Source organism: Phyllopteryx taeniolatus, chromosome 7, assembly GCF_024500385.1.
Source record: "Phyllopteryx taeniolatus isolate TA_2022b chromosome 7, UOR_Ptae_1.2, whole genome shotgun sequence".
NCBI lineage: Eukaryota > Metazoa > Chordata > Actinopteri > Syngnathiformes > Syngnathidae > Phyllopteryx > Phyllopteryx taeniolatus.
Genome location: NC_084508.1, coordinates 5775661 through 5798176, shown reverse-complemented (window position 1 = coordinate 5798176; position 22516 = coordinate 5775661). Strand labels below are relative to the sequence as shown.

General features: G+C 41.5%; 1 protein-coding gene and 1 non-coding gene across 2 annotated transcripts; one reads left to right on the top strand and one right to left on the bottom strand.

Moving 5' to 3' along the window:
* Window positions 1-271: 271 nt before the first annotated feature.
* tprg1 (tumor protein p63 regulated 1) lies at window positions 272-22137 on the bottom strand. The gene is made up of 6 exons (XM_061780232.1): window positions 22008-22137; window positions 21757-21936; window positions 19363-19454; window positions 13867-14043; window positions 5112-5265; window positions 272-3206 (listed from the first exon to the last, which is right to left on the bottom strand). The coding sequence occupies exons 1-6, from the start codon at window positions 22020-22022 to the stop codon at window positions 3012-3014; spliced, it is 813 nt and encodes a 270-aa protein (XP_061636216.1). The 5' UTR covers window positions 22023-22137; the 3' UTR covers window positions 272-3011.
* trnah-gug (transfer RNA histidin (anticodon GUG)) lies at window positions 14117-14188 on the top strand. Its single transcript has one exon. It is a non-coding gene; the product is annotated as a tRNA-His (tRNA).
* Window positions 22138-22516: the final 379 nt, after the last annotated feature.

Below are 22516 nucleotides of genomic sequence, written 5' to 3'. Positions count from 1 at the left end.
AAAATAAAAACACAATTGTATGTTTCTGATCATCTCAATGTTAAATAATCAGTTTGTGAGACAGCGTCTAACATGTTAGTCAGAAGGGACAAACAAGAACTTCACTTACTATAAATATAGACGTACTGAACAGAGCAGCACTAAGCAAAGCATGCAAGGTCTGGGCAAAAAGGCAAAAAATGTAATTGTATGTTTGTGATCACGAGGCAGCTCAATGTTAAGTATCAACGGGACAGCAGCTACTGTGTTAAAAAAAAAATACACAACACAATTGCATGTTTGTGCTCACGAGACAGCTCAATATTTATTAGAAGTGGACCTACTACTCCCATGTTAGTCAGAAAACAGTGTTACCTTGCAGAAAGACACGTTTTGTGTGAAAATGCACAAGAAACAATTGTACGTTTGTGACTACTAGGGCGCCCCAGTGTTAGTTATCAGAGGGGACAGAAGACACAAACAGAACATCACCTTGTAAAACCAAACACGGTTTGTGGGGCACAACAAACAATTGTATGTTTGCAATCACAATACCACTCAATGTTAAGTATCAGTGGGACAGCAGCTACACAGACCATCGACTAGTAAAAACCAGGTTCCGTGTGAAAAATTGCAACAAACAATGAATTCTGTTTGTGACTGGGATTTGTTCTTAACATTATATAAATTCAATATATTATTCAATAAGTTAGCGAAAGTCAAGCAACAAATCAAATTGCAAAAATCAAGAACAAATCTCTCATTATTTTTTTCCAAGTGATCCGCAAATACCATTAACATTTGCTTTGCTGTAACAAAATAACAAAAACTTTGTCCTTCCCCCAAAATCAAATAAAACCAAAGTAGAAATGTGATGATACAATCGTGCCGGTCTGTATTGTCATATTATACCAAACAACAATTGTCTATGATGCCCTCTGTAGATTTGCAGTGCAAACTACAAGGCTTGAATAGATCCCCAACATATCGAACCTCTTAAGTAGTCCATTTTGACATTACTTTAAGTGTTAAGTGTAAATATATGTCAGTGAGGTCATTCAACAAAAAGACAAATGATATGTAAAAAAGCAGTACGCTTAAGATCATGAGATGGTTCAAATGTAAAAGCACGACAGCGGCTGCTGTGAAAATCAGAAGACAAATGCAGTGTCGCCAAGTAAAAACACAAAAACACAATTGTATGTTTGGCATCACAAGTCCGCTCCTTAAGCAGTTGCCCCCGTTAACTAGATGAACTTGTATACTGCATATAGAAACGGAGCGTCACGCAGTCAAAATACACAATTGTATGTTTGTGATTAACGTTACGTAACTGCAGCATTCGTCAGGAGTCCTTGTACACTGCACGTAGAAAAAGAATATCACACAGGAAAAACTGGTAAACTAGGGACTTTCCCGTGTGGATGCATCATTATCTCGCTCTTCATCGAGCCAAACATGCAAGTTCCGTGTAAAGGTACACAACAAACAATAAGTATATTTGTGATCATGAGAAAAGCTTATTGTTTGCGATAACAGGGACAGCAGCTGCCTTGACTGTCAGCAGACACACACTCAGCATCACAAAAGTTCGGTGTAAAAATACACAAACAATTGGATGTTTAGAAAAATAAAGCTACAGTGACAGCGGCACCCTCCGCTCTGCTTCGGGTGAATCTCCGAGGAGGATGCGAACGGTGCGCTGAGCGGCTTTTTTGAACGGAGGCACCGAGAGAGGAAGCAAGGAGTCCCGTTGCGCGACAGAGAGACAAATTAGCATATCGGTGCGGCGTCAACAGTAGAAGAAGAAAGTCACCCAAAGTCGCAAAGAAAGCAAAACAAAAGTGTTTAAGGTGCGTTCAAGTTGGGCTTCTCTGGGTCAGTTTTTTTTTTTAAATATATGAAAAAGAAAAAAGAAAAATTAGGACCAGCAGAAGACATTTTATCCCAATTTTTTTTTTTTTTAATCTCTAAAATATATATTTTTTCTCTAGATTGCAACTTTAAAACGGTTCAATTTGTCTTGCAACGTATCAAAAACTAAAAGGGTAACGGTCTCCTCTACTTTATATATTTTTGTATTATCATTCTGAACTAAACCATTATTTGGCGAGCACTTTACATTTTATTATTGTAATTCTTTTTTGATGAGTAGTTTTGCTATATAGCACATCCCTGCACAGTCACAGTTTGGAATTTGCTAATGAGGATATTCACAGGAGCGGCACGGTGGTCGACTGGTTAGAGCGTCAGCCTCACAGTTCTGAGGTGCGGGGTTCAATCCCCGTCCCCGCCTGTGTGGAGTTTGCATGTTCCCCCCGTGCCTGCGTGGGGTTTCTCCGGGCACATCCCAAAAACATGCATGAATTGGAGACTCTAAATTGCCCGTAGGCATGACTGTGAGTGCGAATGGTTGTTTGTTCCTATGTGCCCTGCGATTGGCTGGCAACCAGTTCAGGGCGTACCCCGCCTCCTGCCCGATGACAGCTGGGATAGGCTCCAGCACGCCCGCGACCCGCGTGAGGAGAAGCGGCTCAGAAATGGAAGATATTCACGGATTTATTTAGGGAACCCATCCTGTTATTCACAAAAAAAATAAATAAAATAAAATCACCTATTCACCGTTTTCGTGCTTAGTCCAAAGCCCCCCCAAAAAAGTATTGCTTTGCCCAAAAATAGAAGTACTGCTTTGCTGCCGTCTTGTGGCATCTTGTTGCGAGGAATTATGTCGAAGTGAGTTGAGGAGCTTCATGCAGCGCATCACTGCCATCTTCAGGCATCTGTAGGCAATTACAATACTTTTTCGGTTTTCACTATTCTGGGCAGGGCTTGGTTCCTATCCTCTGCAAATAGTGGGGGTTCACTGCACAGTATATTTGTTTTGTAATAATTCTCAACTAAACCGTGCCCAAATTGTTTGGAACTGACGAGTTGTTTTGGTCAGCATCCTAGTTCGATTCCTTAGTCTACACCTGTCCAAACAAAATGGCAGCAAATTGAGGACATTAATTAAAGTACCATGAAAGCCAGGCCTAAAAGCCGAGGTTTCCGCGGGCCACGCTGTAGCCCAGCTTGTTGGTGTTGCCCAGGAAGGACATGAAGCCCATGTAGGCCTTGATGCTAATGCTCTGATTCAGCAGCAGGACGCCGTTGGCCTTCCCGGGCACCGGCTTGGCCTTGTGGGCCTTCTGCGCCGCCTCTTTGAGCTGTTCTCGGAAGTTCTCCATCTGCAGACAAAATGGCAAAATGGAGACAGAACACGAGGAAATCATTCTAAACAGAGATGCTACGCTAACGTCGCTAAGCTGCCAAGTCAACTACTTCTTGTAAAGCTGGCTAGCTCTGTATTTTTTAAAACAAAGCTCAACGCAATAGGCCTATATAAATGTGACAACTAGGAGCAAGTTGCTATCTTAGCTTAGCAGGCTAACCGTTGATAGAAAGTAGGCCTCACCATAGTAGCATAGCATTCGCATTTTGGATGACCGAGCCTGCATTTATCCAGGTTTGCTCGGGCTTTTGAACACAGGACACAAACAAAAAAATCCCTCCAAGCTCTCTGTAGCATGTAGCAGGCCTTGTTAGCATAGCTGGCTAACCATAGATAATAATTGGGCCTGGCGTTCCTAGCATGACATTAGCATTTTCAGTTGATGAGCTTACAACAGCAGTGAAGGGGAACTAAACCCAAGATGTCAAAAGTTTCTGTTATATTTTAAATGTGCATATGTTCCTCATCTGATGCCATTTACTAAACTTCAACGCACATTCACTGCCGACGTTACTTTCGCTCTTCCCCCAACATGGCGCTTGCGTGTGCGTTGACGAATGATTCCATTTCATTTTTTATTCCACGAACGCAATATTCGTCAGAGTACCATGTTTTGACTTGTGCTGGCACATACAATGTAGTCTTGCAAACAAAGAACGGGGTTTCGCACCCTTTTAAAAGAGTTAGTTGACACAAGTAAATGGGACTTGACGGCGAAAATGTCTCCAAACAAACTTGGCCAAACAAATCACCTCCTCCTTCTCCTACCGGAGCTGAAATGTTGTGACACGGCTGTGATTGCTCAATTCTTTTCTCCTCCTCATGCGAAGTAGCGCAATTCCTCACCTTGGCCATGATGAAACCGCCGCGTAACTTTGTCATGCATCACCGTTTTGGTTTTCAATTTCTTGTCATATTCCTCGGTTTTATAGCGAATGGTCTTAAAAGATTCAAAGGAGTTGAAGAAGAAGTATGAAGACGTTTATTACACAGTGGACATTTTCAAAATTGGACTTAGTTATGTATTTTTATTCGTATTTGAATGCCCTTTGTTGGTTAAATGACTCATGGAGAATTCCACAACGTTTGTTTTATCAGACATGAATCATTTGCCCACATAAAAAACATCTCATCACACTGTTATTTTCTTTTTTATGACCCAAGAGAATAGTTGAGTGCCTGGTACACGCCTTTCTAACTGAAGCATAAAAAAGAAGACCGCAATGTGAGGTGGCTGGTGATTCGTCCGTATTACAGAAGGGAACGGGAATTTTGCCTAATGGGAAATAACACAAATTAAACTGCCTGCATTTGATCCTACAATCTGGACAGGTTGTGTTTTACGTAAAAATTGTAATATTATTAGTAGTCGTAGAATACGTGAACCACTGTTCATCGTAAAAAGGACAGATGTCACACATCTAATGCTTTAAACGTCTGTCCGTAATCATACATGTGAAAAAGACGTGAACAGCTGTTATTATTAAAATGTTAAAAAAAAAAAAGTAAAACAGAGGTAATTTTAATAACAGGAAAAGTGAATCGCGTTGCTCACTTTTGGACATTCGTGTGTTAATGAAACAGTACTTTTCAGTACAACAGTACGAGGCAGCAAAATTCTTCGAAGGCCACGGTGATTTGGTTAACGTTCGTAATCGTCGTACAAAATTAAGTCAACCAACAAAGAAACGTCAAATGAGGGATGGGACGTTGCAAAAAAAGGAAATGAAAAACTAAAGGTAATCCTTCGATGGGAGTGTTTTCCCAAAATCTTGAAATCAAATTCCAAACTCTATGGCCGCGCGGTGTTCGGACTTTACCGCTGTACTTCACAAGCACGTTGTCGTCGATCAAAACTTACGTTGCAAATGGTAGCAAAGGCGTCACTGAGCTTCCTCACGGGATGCTCTGTGAAGGTGATGTAGGGCAGGTCGGTGGCAAAGGGGTTCCACCAGGAGACGAAGGACGGCTCCCTCAGGCGGTCCCAGAACACGCGCAGGCCTTCGCCATCTCGGCTGATTACAAAAGACAACATATGTGTGCTAAACATCATGCGAAAATATGATATCAGTCGACATGCGCACCGTCCATATACGGGCCTGCCATTTAAGAGCGCCACCAAGTGATCCAGTGCGGGAATGTATAGGATAGTCACTCAATATAAGAAAATCAATATTGAAAAATATAGCAAGATGTGTGAGAAGCTGATAAGCTTCATCAGCATTCTGACATCTACTCTTGTAGTGGCGTTGGCGAAAATTCCTTTTTTTGTTTTGTTTTTTTTTTTTAAGCAAAAAAAATAGTTGTGGATTATAGATTTAAATTAAGTAGCAAGAAAAGCAAATCCTCTTCACGTTGGAGTCAAAAAAGACATACAAAATATATACTGTCGCAGCCCTCTGATGTGCAGTGTGTATTTTTTAAGTCATCAGTCCTCATGGTTTCCCTACAGGGGACAAGCAGATCTGTCGGTACTCAATGGCAACAGCGCCCTCCGGGGCACGCTCATGATGTGAGCATGATCTCAGACTAAAAGCTAATCAACAGCGTGTTCGTCATATTCTGTCTTCTGTCTACGCGCTCATTTTTAAGGGTAAAATACCAAAGGTTTTAATGAAAAAGCCCTGGGGCTACTTCTTTTCTAGGCGAGATGAAGCGTTCGATGAATGAACGCACGCAGTCAAAAGTCTTTGAAATGTTCCTCACAACTCTGCGGGATGTTTGTCCATCAAATGTAGTAATCTAGGCCTGACGCTTAATCCGCGTAATATCGGAGGAATACGCTACCGTTGTTAGACGTTCACAGGAAGTTCAAAAATCAAGAGCAATGCTACAATATTTACGATGGCGTTACGCTTGTGCTTGAAAAAAAGTTTACTTCAAAAGATGACTAAAAGCCTGCAGCTAGCATTGTTGACTAGAAGTTATGCAACACTCATATAAATACGAGTTTATTAATCGGTTAGATCAGTTTTGGCGCACCCACTCTTCCCTTCAAAAACGGAACAAAATGTAAAAACAAAACTGTTTACAGCCAATAAGTCATTGTGTCACGCAAACGTTTCTGAATTGAATCTCGAAACCTAGCCCTTAGCCCTAAACACAAACCTGAAACAAACTAACCTCTAAACTTCGCCCTAACTCTCTAGCACCTCACCTTTAATATTACTAACACTTCAAATCGCTCGATTTGACCCTCATACATAACCCCTAAATTTAGCCCCATAAATGAACCCGAAACCTAAAACCCTAACCCCTAAACATAACCGCAACACTGAAGCCTAAACCAAACCATAACAACTAACTTATGTCTAAATCTAGCCCTAAATCAAACATCTAAACCCTCAACTTAACTATAGCCCCCTAAATTTACTCCACCCTAAAATCTAGCCCTCGCCCCAAAACTAGCTCTAACCCGAGAACAGAACTGTATACCCTAATGCTGAAGCCTAGACCTGACCCCCTATTACTAACCATAAGTCCTACTCTAAACCTATTAACCCTAGCACCTAACCCAACACTGGCACCTTAACCCTATCACTAATCCTAGCACCTAAAATCATCATCAACAGAATAGAAATTGTGGTTTCACATCACTCATCCCATTTAGAGCTGTAGGAGTGCAAACTGGTAAAGAGTTGCATGAAATAGAGATGAAAACACCAGGATGAGGGCCATTTCCCAAGAGTCTGGATATCTATAATGATCTGTCATCGGGTTGTGGGCTCATTTTACCACAGAACCTTGCACAAGATTAAATCAAAAGACCCCTGAGGCTAAACAATAGTGACGCTAACTCGCAAGCCTATGTCGCATTGGGCAAGGGAGGGGCCGCGTCATCGCGCAAACTATCCAGTTGTGTTTACAGAAGAGCTTTTAACAATGACAATGCCGCACAGGAACATTTTGTGCAAGGGGGAGGAAAGAAAAAGGTGGCACAAAAGGCAAAGCCCGGCCTCAAAAGACTGATTATATTTCCTCAGAGACGAGTGAGGATGGGGGGTTAGGTGGGTACACATTGGCCTTTGTGAGCGCACTGAGCTATGGCCCTCGTGTAAATGGGGATGTATATAATAAAAAAAAAAAAAAAAAGCAGCTTTGTGAATTCCACAGGTAAGCTATCAACGGTGAGCCAGACCAGCCCAAACAGGCAGCGAGCAGGGCAGGGCTTTTTTCAGCCAGAGGCCTAGGACGTCTTCACTGGCTTTATGTGGGAGGGTGCCGGGGATTTGGACTTTCACTGCGACTGAAGAGACAGCCTTGGCCTCTGGCACTCTGTGCAAATTAGAAATCATGGAAGGATGAATCGAAAATGTGAATTCATAAAATGCTGATGGACTACATGAAAGTAGTCTGGGATCTCAACCAGACTTGGATGGACTATAGCTTTCAAGTCAGCCTGAACACAGAGCTGATATGCATTTATCTTCTTTTTTAAAACACATTTCTGCAGGCGCACGGCACCTTCAGTTTGACGTCTTATGGCAAGTCATTAATGGGAACAGTTGGACAAAATGTCTTGAATGAGTGTGCTGTTGAAGGACCCCTGGAAATGGCTGATTTGAGGCTAAAATGGCCACTTCAAACCAAAAAGGCAAACTTCCTTTTTCTTTTCGGGCATGGCTTCTTGAGACTTCATTGTGGGTCGACTTCTTGTAGACATGCCTACCGAATTTCATGTTGCACGGTTCAAATTTGGTAGCAATCGGAAAAAATCTCGAGGACAGGTTTGCCTTTGAAGAAACATTTGCAACGTCTCAAACAGAATCTAAAATCTGTGCTTCATGTGTCTTTTCGGGCTCGGGTTCTTGAGACTTTTTGCGGGTCCACTTGGCTACCAAATTTCATGTTGCCAAGTTAACCTGTCTTCGGGGGCTGTGTTTCCCCCCCCCCCCCCCCCCCCCCCCCCCTTCATCTATTTGACTTTCGACTCCGTGACCTCATGATGTCATCCTTCATCCAGCACCTGAAGGTAGGAAGGTGAAGCAAGTAAGGAAATCCACCCTTAACTGACCTCTCCTATAGCGCTCCACTTAATCCGCAGTGTGCATATACACCTAGAGAAACACTGTATTCTGAGCTCGGGGGCGAGTGATGGGAAAAAAAAAATAAAATAAATAAATAATAATAATAATCCTCCTGTGGGCTTTCAAGCACTTTGGACGCGTAAGTCAACACGCAAGATAAATAGAGTGCAGCTCCAGCTGTCATGGCAAGTGTCCCACATTGTCTCGGTGCGAACAAACAAATGTGCGCTGATTGCTCAACAGTGCCTGAAGCTTTGTCAAACACCCATAGGTGCATACATCCAACCGAGGGTGTGGAGCGGTGGCCAGAAACAACACAGGCAAAGAAGCTAGCCTGTGATTAGGGGTAAGGGTTAGGATTAGGGGTTGGGGTTAAATTTAAGGGTTAGGTGACAAGATTAGGAAGGTTGGGGTGAGAAATAGGGGTATGTATGAGGTCTATGTTTTTTGGATAAGGGTTGAGTTTAAGGGATAGATGCTTCATTTAGGCATAGGTTTAAGGGTGAGTAGTAGGTTAGGGTTACGTTTAGGGGTTAGATGTGGGGTTAAGTTTAGGTGTTAAGGCTGGGTGCTAGGGTTAGCGTCAGTTTAGGGGTTATATGCGGGGTTTAGGGCAGGGGTTACTCCAATGGTGCCCCTGGGCACCAGATAGCCCCCAAGGACTGAATGAGAGACTGTGTCCAAATGGTTAGTACTCAGTTAGTACTCAGTTAGTACTCAGTTAAGAGGTTAGATGTTGGGATTAGGGCTGGGTTTCTGGGGTAGGGATTCGGTTTAGGAATGTGCCAGGCTTAGGGTTTTGTTAATGGGGTTACATTCAGGGGTTAGTCGAATCTCAGCTTCAGGAGGAGCAGTGTGGTTTTCGTCCTGGCCGTGGAACAGTGGATCAGCTCTACACCCTCGGCAGGGTACTCGAGGGAGCATGGGAGTTAGCCCAACTTGGAGAAGGCGTTCGACCGTGTCCCTCGGGGAGTAATGGGGGGGGGGGGGGGGGGGGTGTTTCGGGAGTATGGGGTACCTACCGAACTCCCTGATAGGGGCTGTTCCATCCCTGTACGACCGGTGTCAGAGTTTGGTCCGCATTGCCGGCAGTAAGTTGGACTCGTTTCCGTTGAGGGTTGGACTCCGCCAAGGATGCTCTTTGTCACCGATTCTGTTCATAAAAGTTATGAACAGAATTTCTAGATGCCGCCGAGGCGTAGAGGGGGTCCGGTTTGATGGCCTCAGAATTGCATGTCTGCTTTTTGGAGATGATGTGGTTCTGTTGGCTTCATCAAGCCGTGATCTCCAACTCTCAGTGGACCGGTTGGCAGCCGAGTGTGAAGCGGCTGGAATTAGAATCAGCACCTCCAAATTTGAGACCGTGGTCCTCAGTCGGAAAAGGGTGGCGTGCCCTCTCGGGGGTGGGGGTGAGATCCTGCCCAAAGTGGAGGAGTTCAAGTATCTTGGGGTCTTGTTCACGAGTGAGGGAAGAATGGAACGGCAGATCGACAGGCTGATTGGTGCAGCGTTTGTATCGGTCCGATGTGGTAAAGAAGGAGCTAAGCCGAAAAACGAAGCTCTCGATTTACCGGTCGATCTACGTTCCTGCCCTCACCTATGGTCACGAGCTGCGCGTCGTGACCGAAAGAACGAGATCCCGGATACAAGCGGCCGAAATGAGTTTCCTCCGCAGGGTGTCCCGGCTTTCCCTTAGAGATAGGGAGGGGCTCAGAGTAGAGCCGCTGTTCCTCCACATTGAGAGGAGCCAGATGAGGTGGCTGGGGCATCTGATTCGGGGGAGGAGACCCCGGGGACGACCCAGGACACGCTGGAGAGACTACATCCTTCGGCTGGCCTGGGAGCGCCTCGGGATCGCCCCGGAAGAGCTAGATGAAGTGGCTGGGGAGAGGGAAGTCTGGGCGTCCCTGCTAAAGCTACTGCCCCTGCGACCCGACCTCGGATAAGTGTTAGAAAATGGATGGATGGCATTCAGGGGTTACAATTGAGTATATGGGCTAGATGCTTGGTTTCGAGGTTATGCGTTAGGGTCCCAAACTGCTCTCGAGGTGAATGAATTTAGATTGGTACACCAGGAACATCGCATATTTATTGCTCTTGATTAATTTATACTCTCCTGCATATTCAGAAGTTAAAGCCCTGTGCACTTTGTGGTTTTAGGAATGTAAATGTTTAATGTTGCTTGCTTTTGGAGTTGAGTTGAACTGTTGCTCTAATATGTCATCATATTTTATTTACTATTGCATCTATCAAATGAGGTCAAAGCAGGTATAGTGTCAGTAAGGAGGAATATGGATCGTGATCTTGAAGCGTAAAATAAAAAAAAAGGGTGGCGGCACCCTTCATGTATATGCAACAAGCAGTTTTTTTCCACACTGGTGCACTTTTTGCTAAGCTACACAAAGACATAATAAAGTTTGGTGGAGCACCAGCGGCCTCTGCTGGCCCGAGAGGGTTAGAACAAAATGGATGGAAACATTTTAACATTCTTAAAAGTATAAAGACAACAGTGTATAACAAAACTTGAATCAAATAACACTACACACGGCGTTCACAAAAAATATGGTGACATTTGCTGAGGTGAAAACACTAAATTGTCCCCGAGAATCGTGTGTCAAAGCCTGACCCGGTCTTAAAAACCCTAACCCATGCTTAAAACCCTAATTTGAAACGCTAACTTGAAACTTTAAATTTGAAAATCGACCCCTTATTTGAAACTCTAACGCAGACTTGAAAACCTAATTTAACACTCTTAACCCAGATTATAAATCCTACTTTGCAATATTAACACTGGTTTGAAACCCTGCTTATAACAAGGCTCATTATTCTGATGAGCTCTTGCAGGACTCTGCTGACTGAACGCAAGAACTCCTTGTTGGGCTTAAACCAAGAGGCAGTGCAGTGCGCTGACATTTGACGTTTTGATTCCTTTAAGAATTACATTTAAATTACAACAAGAGGAGTAATCAGTGTAGTAAGAAATACGAGTTGAATTCCCTCTGGTGCTCTTGTTTAAAATAAGGATCTTCTTTAAGCTTTTGGACAGTGAGGGGAATGAGCGAGTCTAGACGGCATTTAAAACGTCTTTGAGCACCACCTGCATACGTGCGCATAAATACAAAACGACGATGACTAAAAATACACACTCCCCCTCAGCACTTTGCACTGGAGTCGTCCAGGATGCGAGGGGGGCGAGGAATGAGCGTAAACAAAGTCTGAGAAGTCTTTGCTGTGATGTGATGATGACTAGCCTTGGAACACAGTAGTCAGTAGTAGATTTGAAACCCTAGCCCTGTCTTGAAATTCCAATTTGAAAAACTTGCCATTACTTGAAACCAGAACCCTGGCTTGAGACCCTTTTTTTTTTTAACCTTAACCGAGACTTGAAACCCTAATTTTAAACTCTACCCCTCTAACCGCTGCGATTGGCTGGCGAACAGTTCAGGGTGTACCCCGCCTCTCGCCCGAAGATGGCAGCACGCCCGCATAGAGCGGTACGGAAAATGGATGGAAACCCTAACAGTCTTGAGACCCTACTTTCAAACCCTAACCTTGACGTGAACCCTTCTTTGGACCCTAACCCAGGTTTGAAACCCTAACTTTGCAAAGGGATCCCAGGTGTGAAACTCCCTTTTCAAGCTGTAACTTCAAACCCTAACCACATCTTGAAACTGAAATTTGAATAACCTCACCATTGTTAGAAACCCTAACCAATCTTAAAGTCCTCAGTTTGAAAACCTAACCCTTTTTTGAAACTGAAATTTCAACTCTAACCCAGGCTGGACCCATACTTTGAAATCCTAAGTCTGTCTTGAGAAGACACTATGAAGCCCCGAGTCAGGCGTGATACTGATTTCAAATACTAACTTCTAAATGTATATGAAATGAAAATCTGAATAACTGAAATAAATTGTGTAATTTTTCGAGAAGCAAATCTTTTTCTTTAAATTAGTAGTTTTATGACAATAACAACGTACTTTTTTTTTGAGAAAACAGAAAAAGTCTTATTTTATGAAAATACAGGGGTTTTTTTTTCAAGAAAGAAAATGTACAACACAAATATATCAAGTGTATTTTGTAATCTAGGAAGCCTCTGGCTAATATTCCATGGCTCTGTGAAAAACTGAAAAGTCAGAATATTATAGAATAAACGTGTTGGTTTTTTTTTAATAATAAAAAAAAGTCCGATAAAACAGTTCTATTTTGGACATTATTATTTTTACAATAATAAAGTCGTATTTTGAGGGGACAAAAAATAAGTCAAAATTTGCTAAGAATAACTTTTCCTGCAGATCACTTTCCCGTCAAATAAGAGCCGACGGTGACAGTGACCTCGTCCCAAAATGAAGAGACTTCCTGTGGGATGAAAGAAGAGAAGAGCGAGTACGTCACCCTGGCTTGGATCTGTCTCTCTCCCTCGACTGTCCCGTGCGTCTTCCGCCGACACTTTTATGTATAATTTAAGGGAATGCGTGTGAGATAAAGCCTGGAATAAAGACGACGCTCTCTAAGCTCTTCACAGCACATTACATTTTATTCATCAAATTAGCCGGCGTCGCTCGGCTATCCCCCGAGCCGCCTTTAAAAAGGTTCACATCAAAAGGAACGCGTTCATTTTAGCCGCTAATCAGCTAAGTGACAGCTCCAAGTGACAGCTCTGCACTTCCGACTGTTCCAGAAAAAAAAAGGGAAAAAAACCAAACCTCTTCACGCTCTTGCGACGCCTCGTTTGAGCTGCGCTAACCCGTCGACGCCGTGCGCCTCACGCCGCATTTGTACTTTACGAAATATAAAAGCATCTTGCAAGACCAAAAGAAGGCTCACAAAGTATTAGGGTCACACTGAAAAAAAAAATAATTAAATAATAATCATAATACGAGAACAAACCTGTAACTTTACCATAATCAAGTTGTATTCAGTCGAGACAAAAATTAAGATTTTAAAAAAACTTAATCTTATAAGAATAAAGTCAAGGAAAAAAGTCAATCCCAGATGGGAATAAAACATGATTTACTCTAGAAATATCTAATATTTATATTTCATATTGAATATCATAATCTTAAACCATATTTTCAAGGAAAAACAGTATTTCTTAAGAAAAGGAGAGTCATTTAAAAATTAAGTAGTATTTTTTTGGAGAAAAACAAGCATTCTTACTAAGGATACTGTACATCTGTACTCGGGACTAGTAATTGTAAAAACGCTACACCGATACCACTTCACCAGCTTGACATATACCTTCCGAGCGGGAACCACGTCAGCTGCGTGGTGATACACGACTTAAGGTAAACGCTAATGGCAACATTTGACTGCAAATTATGCTCTTCAAAATGGATGGTGAACTATTAGTTTGAGAGAGAAAGTCATTTGACGAAATGTTGAAATTTTTCATCAAAACGGCCTAATCTTAACAGAATAAAGAGACTTTTTCTTTTTTTTACATTTTTAATTAGCTCCTAAAACCCAGCAAAGAGCTGACGTGTTGAAAGTGGGCGCACTAAGCTAGTAACAATGAGCCTGATGAGCACAGAGATGGCCTCAACTGAACCGTGGACGCGTGGGTGCATCTCCATTGTTGCGTTCACTTACTGAAGCACGGATTTGGGCGGGAAGCTGAAGCTTCCGTAGCAGATGCGATCCACCATGTTGAGCGGGATCTTCTGGATCTGCTCGCACTGGAACATGACAAAGTCGTATTTGCAGATGAGCAGGAAGTTGTCGGTGATGAGAGTCAGGCGCTCCTTTTCGTTGTTCCAGTGATCCACTCTGGTCAAACACAGTGTTTACTTTTGGTTATCTTCATACAAAGTCCACATGGGGAAGCATACTTGAGTAGCTCGCCGTGATCGTATAGTGGTTAGTACTCTGCGTTGTGGCCGCAGCAACCCCGGTTCGAATCCGGGTCACGGCAACTTTTATTACAGAATTTGTGTGCCAATGAACCGACACGTCACAGCTGGTTTGTACTTTTTTTTTTTTTTTTTCCCAATGATGACAATTACATTGGAATCATACAAGGCTGTTTTTGCCCCTCCGAAGAAAGAGTCAAAATATGAAATTATAATGTTTTGTTTATTTTTAAGAGAATTGTCTTTTTCAATAATAAAAACAAATCAATATTGCAAAATATTGCCAGAATAATGCCAGAATCTTTAGAGAAAGAAGTTTAAAGTTTTACAAAAGAAGGGTATTTTTGGTTTTGGTAATGTTTTAATCTTGTGAAAAAAAGTATTATTTTTAGAGGAAAAAAGTTTTATCAGCAACGACATAAATCTTACAGGAAAGTTGTATTTTGGGATAAAGGGGGAATATTTTTTTTGTCATGCAAAATAGAGTTGCATTTCATCTTATCATTATAAGAGATGAATCTCTTTTTTTCTCAAAATGATTTAGAAAAAAAATCATGTGTGTAAACATCCACGTTGCTTTTAAAAAGTTATAAAAATGAAAATAAAGTGACAATATTTGTATTTTTATATAGTCATACTTTTATTGGTTAAAAAAAAAACAAACATAAAAAAGTCAGGCCCTTAGGCCCGTCGTGCAACATAGCCGAAAGCGACTGAACTGGAAAAAAAAGAAGAAAAAAAAAAAACTCAGTAGGCAACAATCTGCAGAACACCAGGCGATTGACCCTTGCACATATAAACCAATTCGCTACAACAGGAAACATTTTGATGCTCTCCATACACTGTGTACTCTTATTTTTTTTTTTTATTGAACTACAAACAACATGGCGCGCTTGTCAAGGAAGAAGCGATTTACTCTGGCTGCGCTAGCTATATTATCATCCAAAGAGTGAGAAATAAAAAGTGTAGATATTTCAGAAGTTGTTGGTTCCATTTATTGACTGTACTTGAGCATTTCCACGACAGAGACGCTCCACCATTTGCATCTTTATTCACAGGCAGATATGAAACTATAGATATTGTTAAGTATTATTGTAAAATTGGTATTGCTCGGTAAAGGCGGCGGCTGGCTGAATCTCCCTTTACACCTGGAAACGTGTATTTTAGTTGTGAAAGCTCACATGCTACATCATGGCATTTTTGATTGGCCATTACATCTTCTCCATTGTGACGCAGTTTACCGGCGACTAAAATTGTTAAATCGTCGCAAAACCAGTGGCCGACAGTCGGCCGCTCATGAAAACCTGTGGCCAAATCGGCAATGTCGCACGGTGTGCGGCTGCGGGCCTTAAAAGAGCTTTCTATGTTAACAGTGAAAAGTTAATATTTAGTGTTAACGTAAAACCGTAAAAAAAAAAAAAAGATCCATGGATGAAGAGCGCCTGTTTTAGCTGACATAGACAACCCTTAAGAACATATTACAAATCAAATCCATATTGTTTTATTATTAAATTGCATCAAGAGTGTATGAAGGGAAATGTTAAAGTAAGTCTAAATATTGGTATTACATAGCTTTATTTCTCTTTGGCAACATACAGTACGAGCATGATGGCTACAGAGAACCGTATTTTTCCACTTCATTTTTACTAGATTAAGTGCAAAGGGAAAAGCAAGCACAAATTGCAGCAATTACCGGCAACAATCATTTGGTGAATGGGAAATTTTGTATTTTTTTTTTCCTCCTCATTCTGGCTCTTCCGTTAATGGCTGAGACTTACAAGCGCTGACAGTATGACTGATGTTGTTTTGTCTGATGTCTTCTCTTTTTACCTTTTAAAACTCTCTAATTGAACCTCGTCAAGGGAGGGAAATGACGATTTGTGTTTTGTGGAAGGCTGGAAGAAGACTCTACCGCTAGCGTTTTGTGCAAGAGGTGGCTTCAGGTTAATACAAAAAACATGTATTGGAGGGCTGCTCAATTATGTACTATGAAAGCTCGGAAAAAATTCACAAAAACGCCCACGGCAAAAAGATCATAAAGTATGCATGCCAAGTGTTTCTTTCTAAGGCTTTCGGTCTGTTTTTAACCAAGCAAATAAAGACAAGGAAATTAAGCAACTCACCTTTCAAAATTAATAAGTGTCTGCTCCTTTTTGATGGCATTTTAATAAACACAAAAAAACCACAGTTCTAAATTAGGAGGGTTTCAAATGCTCGAGGCACATGGCCACCTTGGGAAACACTGCAGAGAAAAAAAAAAAGTCAACGTGACAAGCTTTGACTTTTGAGGGCGACACAAAAAGGGCAAAAGCATTGGCACACGTTGGAATTTTACAAGGAAAATGGGGTTAAAAAAAGGATAAAGCAGAAAGTTGTAGTATTTGTAACAGAGATCCGTCTCGTTTCTCCAGTCCAGTGAGTGAGTTGCGCATATAGAATACAATGAAGCTCTCTTCCAGTTGTAATTTGATTATCTGTTGAACAGTTTTAATCACATTTGTTCAGGAGGGGGAAATCTGAGGGCACTCCCAAAAAATATGGAAGTGGCCCACTGACGTAGAGCCACACTTCCCCCAACATTTACTGTGTTCGGCATTAACTCTGGCATAGCATTTTTCCATTTAGACTCCCTCCATAGATCAGAGTTGTATATTTTTGAGAACAAAAAAATCTTTATCTCATAAAAAGGTCTCAATCTTATGAAAATATGATATTTTTCAAGAAAAACAGTTGATTTTAGCAGAAGAAAAGCAGTAATCTTACTAGGATAAAATTGAATTTTCTCTCCTTTCATGTCTTGTTAAAATGAACAACTGAGGCCACTAGTCCAACTTCTGATTGACTTCGGGCTGTGTCCCAATGCATTTGCCCTTAAAGCACAATCCTGTAAGGACAGATACCTTGAGGTTATCTAAAAGCTACCCCAACAAAAAATACACACACTTCACAGCATCTTCAAAGCTCACAGCATCAAAGTGTCTCACACACATTTCATAGGACTTATTGAACGCACACCAACTAAATTCCAGCCGCCAACCGGTTTGGTCAAAGCGAAAGTGACTTTATGGAATCTCCACTTGGCCCCTTCATTTTGTCAGGCTTCCAGTTTTCAAGTTGAAAAATATTCATGGTATGTCTGCGAAAAGTGGGCGCAACTGCAGACTAGGAAAGGCTATGTATTTGTGGTAACACCCTGAATGTATAACAACTGATGTCAAGCAAAAGGGAAGTTTTAACTTTAAAACTGACTATTATGATGGAATAAATTGAGAGAAACGTAGGATGCGCACAACATTGTGGAGCGACCGCAAGTGAAAAGTCTCCTGGAACTTGAATCCTCGTTAAAGACTGTCGCCACATATCAAGAAACAAGGCAGACTGGACGAAGCAGTCTCACAGCTATCTGGAACATAGATATAAGACACACACACACACATATGCACAAACTCATGCACACACACACACTTTAAGAGTCAAAGGAATGTGAATCATCATTTAAGGTGCATGTTTCCACACAAAAATTATATATATATATATATATTTTTTTTTAAATCAAGAAGCGAGGGAAACTGAGTGGATCAAAAATAAGTCATCCAGCTCCCTGGCACATAAACACACAACACTGTGGAGTGACCACGTAAAAGGTCAACTGCTAATACTGTATGGTAGAGTTGCTTGGATCATCTAAAACGCTAACATGGGTTCGAAGACGTCGATGACATGAATAACTACAAGCTCTGCAGGAATCCAGCAGCTGTAAAAACCTTCTGAATTTAGGACAACCCTAAAGGGGGAAAAACTGTATTATTTATAATTCAATGCCGCTTGCTCGGTCGCTGGGCCTTTCAAAGGTTTCCTGAAAGCTCGGAGCACAAGCGCTAACAACGCTAACGTCCGCCAGAGCACTCACTATTTTTAGCGTGTCATTTTTACGCCGTATTCTAGGAGTTCACGTAGGGCATTTTACCATAGTTCCTTCATGTACAGTAAAAATTAATGATCAATGAATCAATTAAAGACCCATTAGACTGACCAAAAACTGCCTTGTAAATTTGACACACCACGGGGAAGAGTGTTGTTAACAGGTATGTCAAATTTGAATGGATTAAAATAATAATAAATTTTAAATGTTTTTTTAAAAATCTGCAAGTATATAAAATAAGGTTGCAAAATCAGGCAAAGTAGAGCCAGCCCTTGTGTGGCATGTCCGTTCTGTGGCTCTTTGCTGCTCGCACAGCCACACGCATCCACAAGCTAAGTGTCGTCGTGTCTATTACACTGTTACCTTTCCGTGCTGTCGCTGTTACGTGGACGCACACACAACAAAACTAAGTGAGACGGCGACATCGGGCAAGCCGACGGCGTACTGGCGAGCTCGCAGGCTCGTTAGCTTGCTAGCCAGTTAGCTCGCAAGCTAGCACATGTAATAAACAGTTATCTTTCCCCGAAGTGTCTCTGTTGTGGGGCACCGCGCGGGGCACGGCTGTGGCGAGTTGGTCAGGCCGCACAGAGCAGAATTAATATATGCCTTTGTGTATTGTTGTATGCGCTCCTGCTCCGCATGTGTTAAAGTGACATTTGTTTGAAGGTTTATAATTACTGCAAAATCTATGCTAATGTTCTGTAGCCCAGCTATGGCGTTTCACATTATGTTCGCATTAAGCTAGCGGACCTTTGTTAAATGAAATGATATGGTTTGATGAGAGATTCTGGTGTTTGTTTTGTTCTGTGCGTCAGTTTCACAGTAAACTTCAACCGTGAGTGACAAACAGCGTGAAGCAAGTAAGCTTTGCCTTTTATTTGAAGAACTATTCAAGTGAGAAAAGGGACTAAAGGAATACTTTAAAATGTGTTTTATTGTTAAAACTATTTAGAAAAAAAGTTTTGTTTTCTATAGCACAGATGTTCACCAATTGGGAGGTGGATCTGGGATGTACTGATAAAAGGGGATTCACTGTATGGGGTGTTTTGTGTGGGATTTTGGGAACAAACAATGTATTTTTATTCAATTTTTGAATTACGCTTTCACATAACAAAATGTGGGAAAACGAAGCACTGTGATTAGTTTGCGGAACCACTGTGTGGCTCATATTTGCTTTTTGACATCATGTTCTCCGCTATCTTCCAACTTAATACTTGGATTGAATTGAAATAATGAAGGGGTGAGGGTTTAGGTCAACAGGAAGAGAGCGAGTGTGTGTGTATACGCGTGTGTGCGCATGTGTGATGAACTCACTCTGCCAGAAGCCAGATGCCGAGAATGTTGCCGTCGACTCGTGGATCCACAAGAACTTGAATCTCTTTGACGGCTTGGTGCAGTGTGCCGGGCTGCAAGGGAAAAGCAAACAGACACACACAAGTGTCACTACAGCGGCTAAATGGTCCCCAATGACACCCAGCATGTGTGAACGCAGCGGGTGGGGCGTAAAAAAATAACCAACTGTCACAGCGTCAAACTAAATAAACACATGGAGCCACTGGATCCTACGTTTTGCTTTTTTCCTGGGCTTTTATGGCAACAGCCTCAATAGGGATTATTACAGATCTCCTCCATCAGAAATCATTTTTTTCCCTACTGTTTTAACCATAACATAGGTCAAAATGAGTCTGATCATCGCCGGCCGCCACCCTTGCGGGACAGAGGGGCTGGAAAGGGGAGTAGAAATGGAACCCTCCCCCCTCCCACAGACAAACAAAAAATAAAATCAAAGGAACCATCCGGGGCGATTTGTCGCACTGCCCACAGCCGCTCGTAGCACACCTTCACTGGACGCGAGCGTGGCAATGACCCGCTGAAGAGGACCAAGGTGGGAGGAGCAAATGAAGAGAACCCGCGTTCAATGTGTATAAATAACCCCGCGATCAAACTCTCGCAAGGGACATGAGTCTAACTGTTGCATCGAAGGACGTGACGTCGCTATGAATGCTTGTCCGCCCCAAGCTTCTACGCTAGCATACACTGTGATTTGGACCAATCAGAGCCAAGCTATTTTCCATACTTAAATGGGGGAAGATGAGCAATCCAATCAGAGCAAAGCTCGTTTACATGTCGCATAATAATGAGAAATCTGACGGTCTCAAATGCCAGGGTGACAAGACCAACTAGAATAGCTTGAAAAAGGACATTCTGGGCATTTTCTATACAAAATTATCATGCAAACTCGACAATAGGAGATCAAAGATTCTAAAAAAAATTTAAACTAATGGAAGGGGACCTTTAGAAGGAAAAGGTGAGAATTTTACCTTTTACTATTAACAATGGTTACATTATTTTTACAGATGGAAAACCATCAAGAGCCCCAAGTCATTACAATTTGCCAATAAATTTAAGCCTGAATCTTCTACTGTCTAATCAGCATCTTGATATAACACACCTGTGAGGTGGATGGATTATTTGGGCAAAGGAGAAGTGCTCACTATTACAGACTTGTTGAACAATATTTGAGAGAAATAGGCCTTTTGTGTGCATAGAAAGCCTGCGAGTTCAGCACATGAAAAATGGCCGGAGCAAAATGTTGAGTCATCAACAGGTGCAGCTCAATAAATCAGAATTAGAACTCTTCATGTATTGTTCTAGTCCAATGCAAAACCTCTTCATATAGATTCACTACTGGAAACTATTTTATGATTTATTATTTTGATGAGTTTAGCTTACAGCTAACAAAAACCGACATTTTACTGTCCAAAAAAATGTTGGATAAGAAACTGTCAAAAAGATTTTAATACGGAAACGAGGTTGGCATAGGCCTTTTTAATTTATTTTCTTGTGTGAATGAATCTGTATAATTAATGAGTTGCAGTTTTAGAATCGCAATGCTAAAATCCGATTAACGCTCTTACAGTATTCAAATTTATTGAGATGCACCTGTATAGGTAATTACAAACATTTTTATGGGGGGCCTCGTCAATTACAGGCAGATTCACTCTGAGTCTTTTTTTGGCTTTTTCGTTGCCTTTTGGCCAGACTTGTACAACAATACGAATCAGCCTCAACAAGGACTCTTCAGATAAATTCTACACCAAACCCAGACTGTTTTATTGTTTTCACCTTTTTGTTTCAACAGTGGTTAACTTCTTTTTACACCCATATGACGGTTAAATGTTGACTACGTTGTCGCTGTTCACCTTTTTAAGTTACGACTTGAGTGCTTTGTTGCTTTAATGTTATATTTCTATTATTTCCTCTGGCAGGAAAAAATAAATAAAACAATTATTAATTTGTATCAAAATCTGAAAGTTTTCAAATTTGCAATACTCATCTCCTACAAAAAATTCGGAAGATATGAGAAATGCTTATTCAATGGGTTCATCTTTCATCCTTTAATTCACCCCCCCAAAATAAGTCAAAGTCAAAAGTGTAATGAAACTTTCTTGGCGGAGGTAATGACTAAGTCAAAAGTTAGTTTGGGTGCTTACATTGTTTTTTTAAAGCAACGTGGAGCGGTTTCTTGTCAATAGAACACAATACCTGCACGTGCAGTAATTTAAAAAGGAGAGTTTTAAGGAAAGCGTTATTCAGCGGGGTTTGTTTATTTTAAACATGACTACAGTAATAACGTGGCGTTTCTAACACATACACGCACAGAGGAAAAACAAACATGTAGTTGATTGTCAATAAATCACAATTTACCCTGAGAACGAAGAACTTCTTGACTTTAAACTGATTCAGAGAGAGCGGTGGCTCTCCGGACGGGTCTCCGAACTGACAGAGGCTAGCTCCGCAGTCCGCGGACGCCGGCCTCTCGGCCTCGCCGCCGGCCGCCTCGTCCACCTGAGCCGCCGCCGCCGCTGCCGCCTTCTCCGTGGAAGTCTTGAATCCATGAAAAGCGTTAACAATGGCGATTAAAAGCGACGCATAACAACCAAAGCGAATTAACTCACCTCCATTGACGACATAAAACAACCACAGGGAAAGTCAAGTTTCCTTCTTCGGTATCGAAACTGTTTTTTTTTTTTTTTTTTTTTTTCCCTGGCCAGCAAATTTTCGAGAAGAGGAAGTTTGTGGCAGGTGCAGCGAGAACTTCCTGTTTCCGGGTGTGGCCCGCGGCACGTGACCCAAACTATTTGCCCGCTCGTAAGATTCTCCAAACGTCCAAGAAGTTCATGATTAATTATTCATGAAAATATGTATTACCCCTGTGGTAAGAGTAATATATATATTTTTTTTAAATGTGAAGGTTAGTGAGTTATGAACCCAAGGAAACAATAATATACAAATAACTCATTAAAAAAAGACATAAATGTCGCCTAGTTGTGCGTTTTTGTGATGTCACCAAGTAGCAGTGATGCCCAAGACAAAAAGTGTAGCAACAACTTAAAAGGGTAAGTCATTGACTTTATATGAGCTTTATTTAGCTTTGTTATACAGTGATGTCAAATTACAACAACTT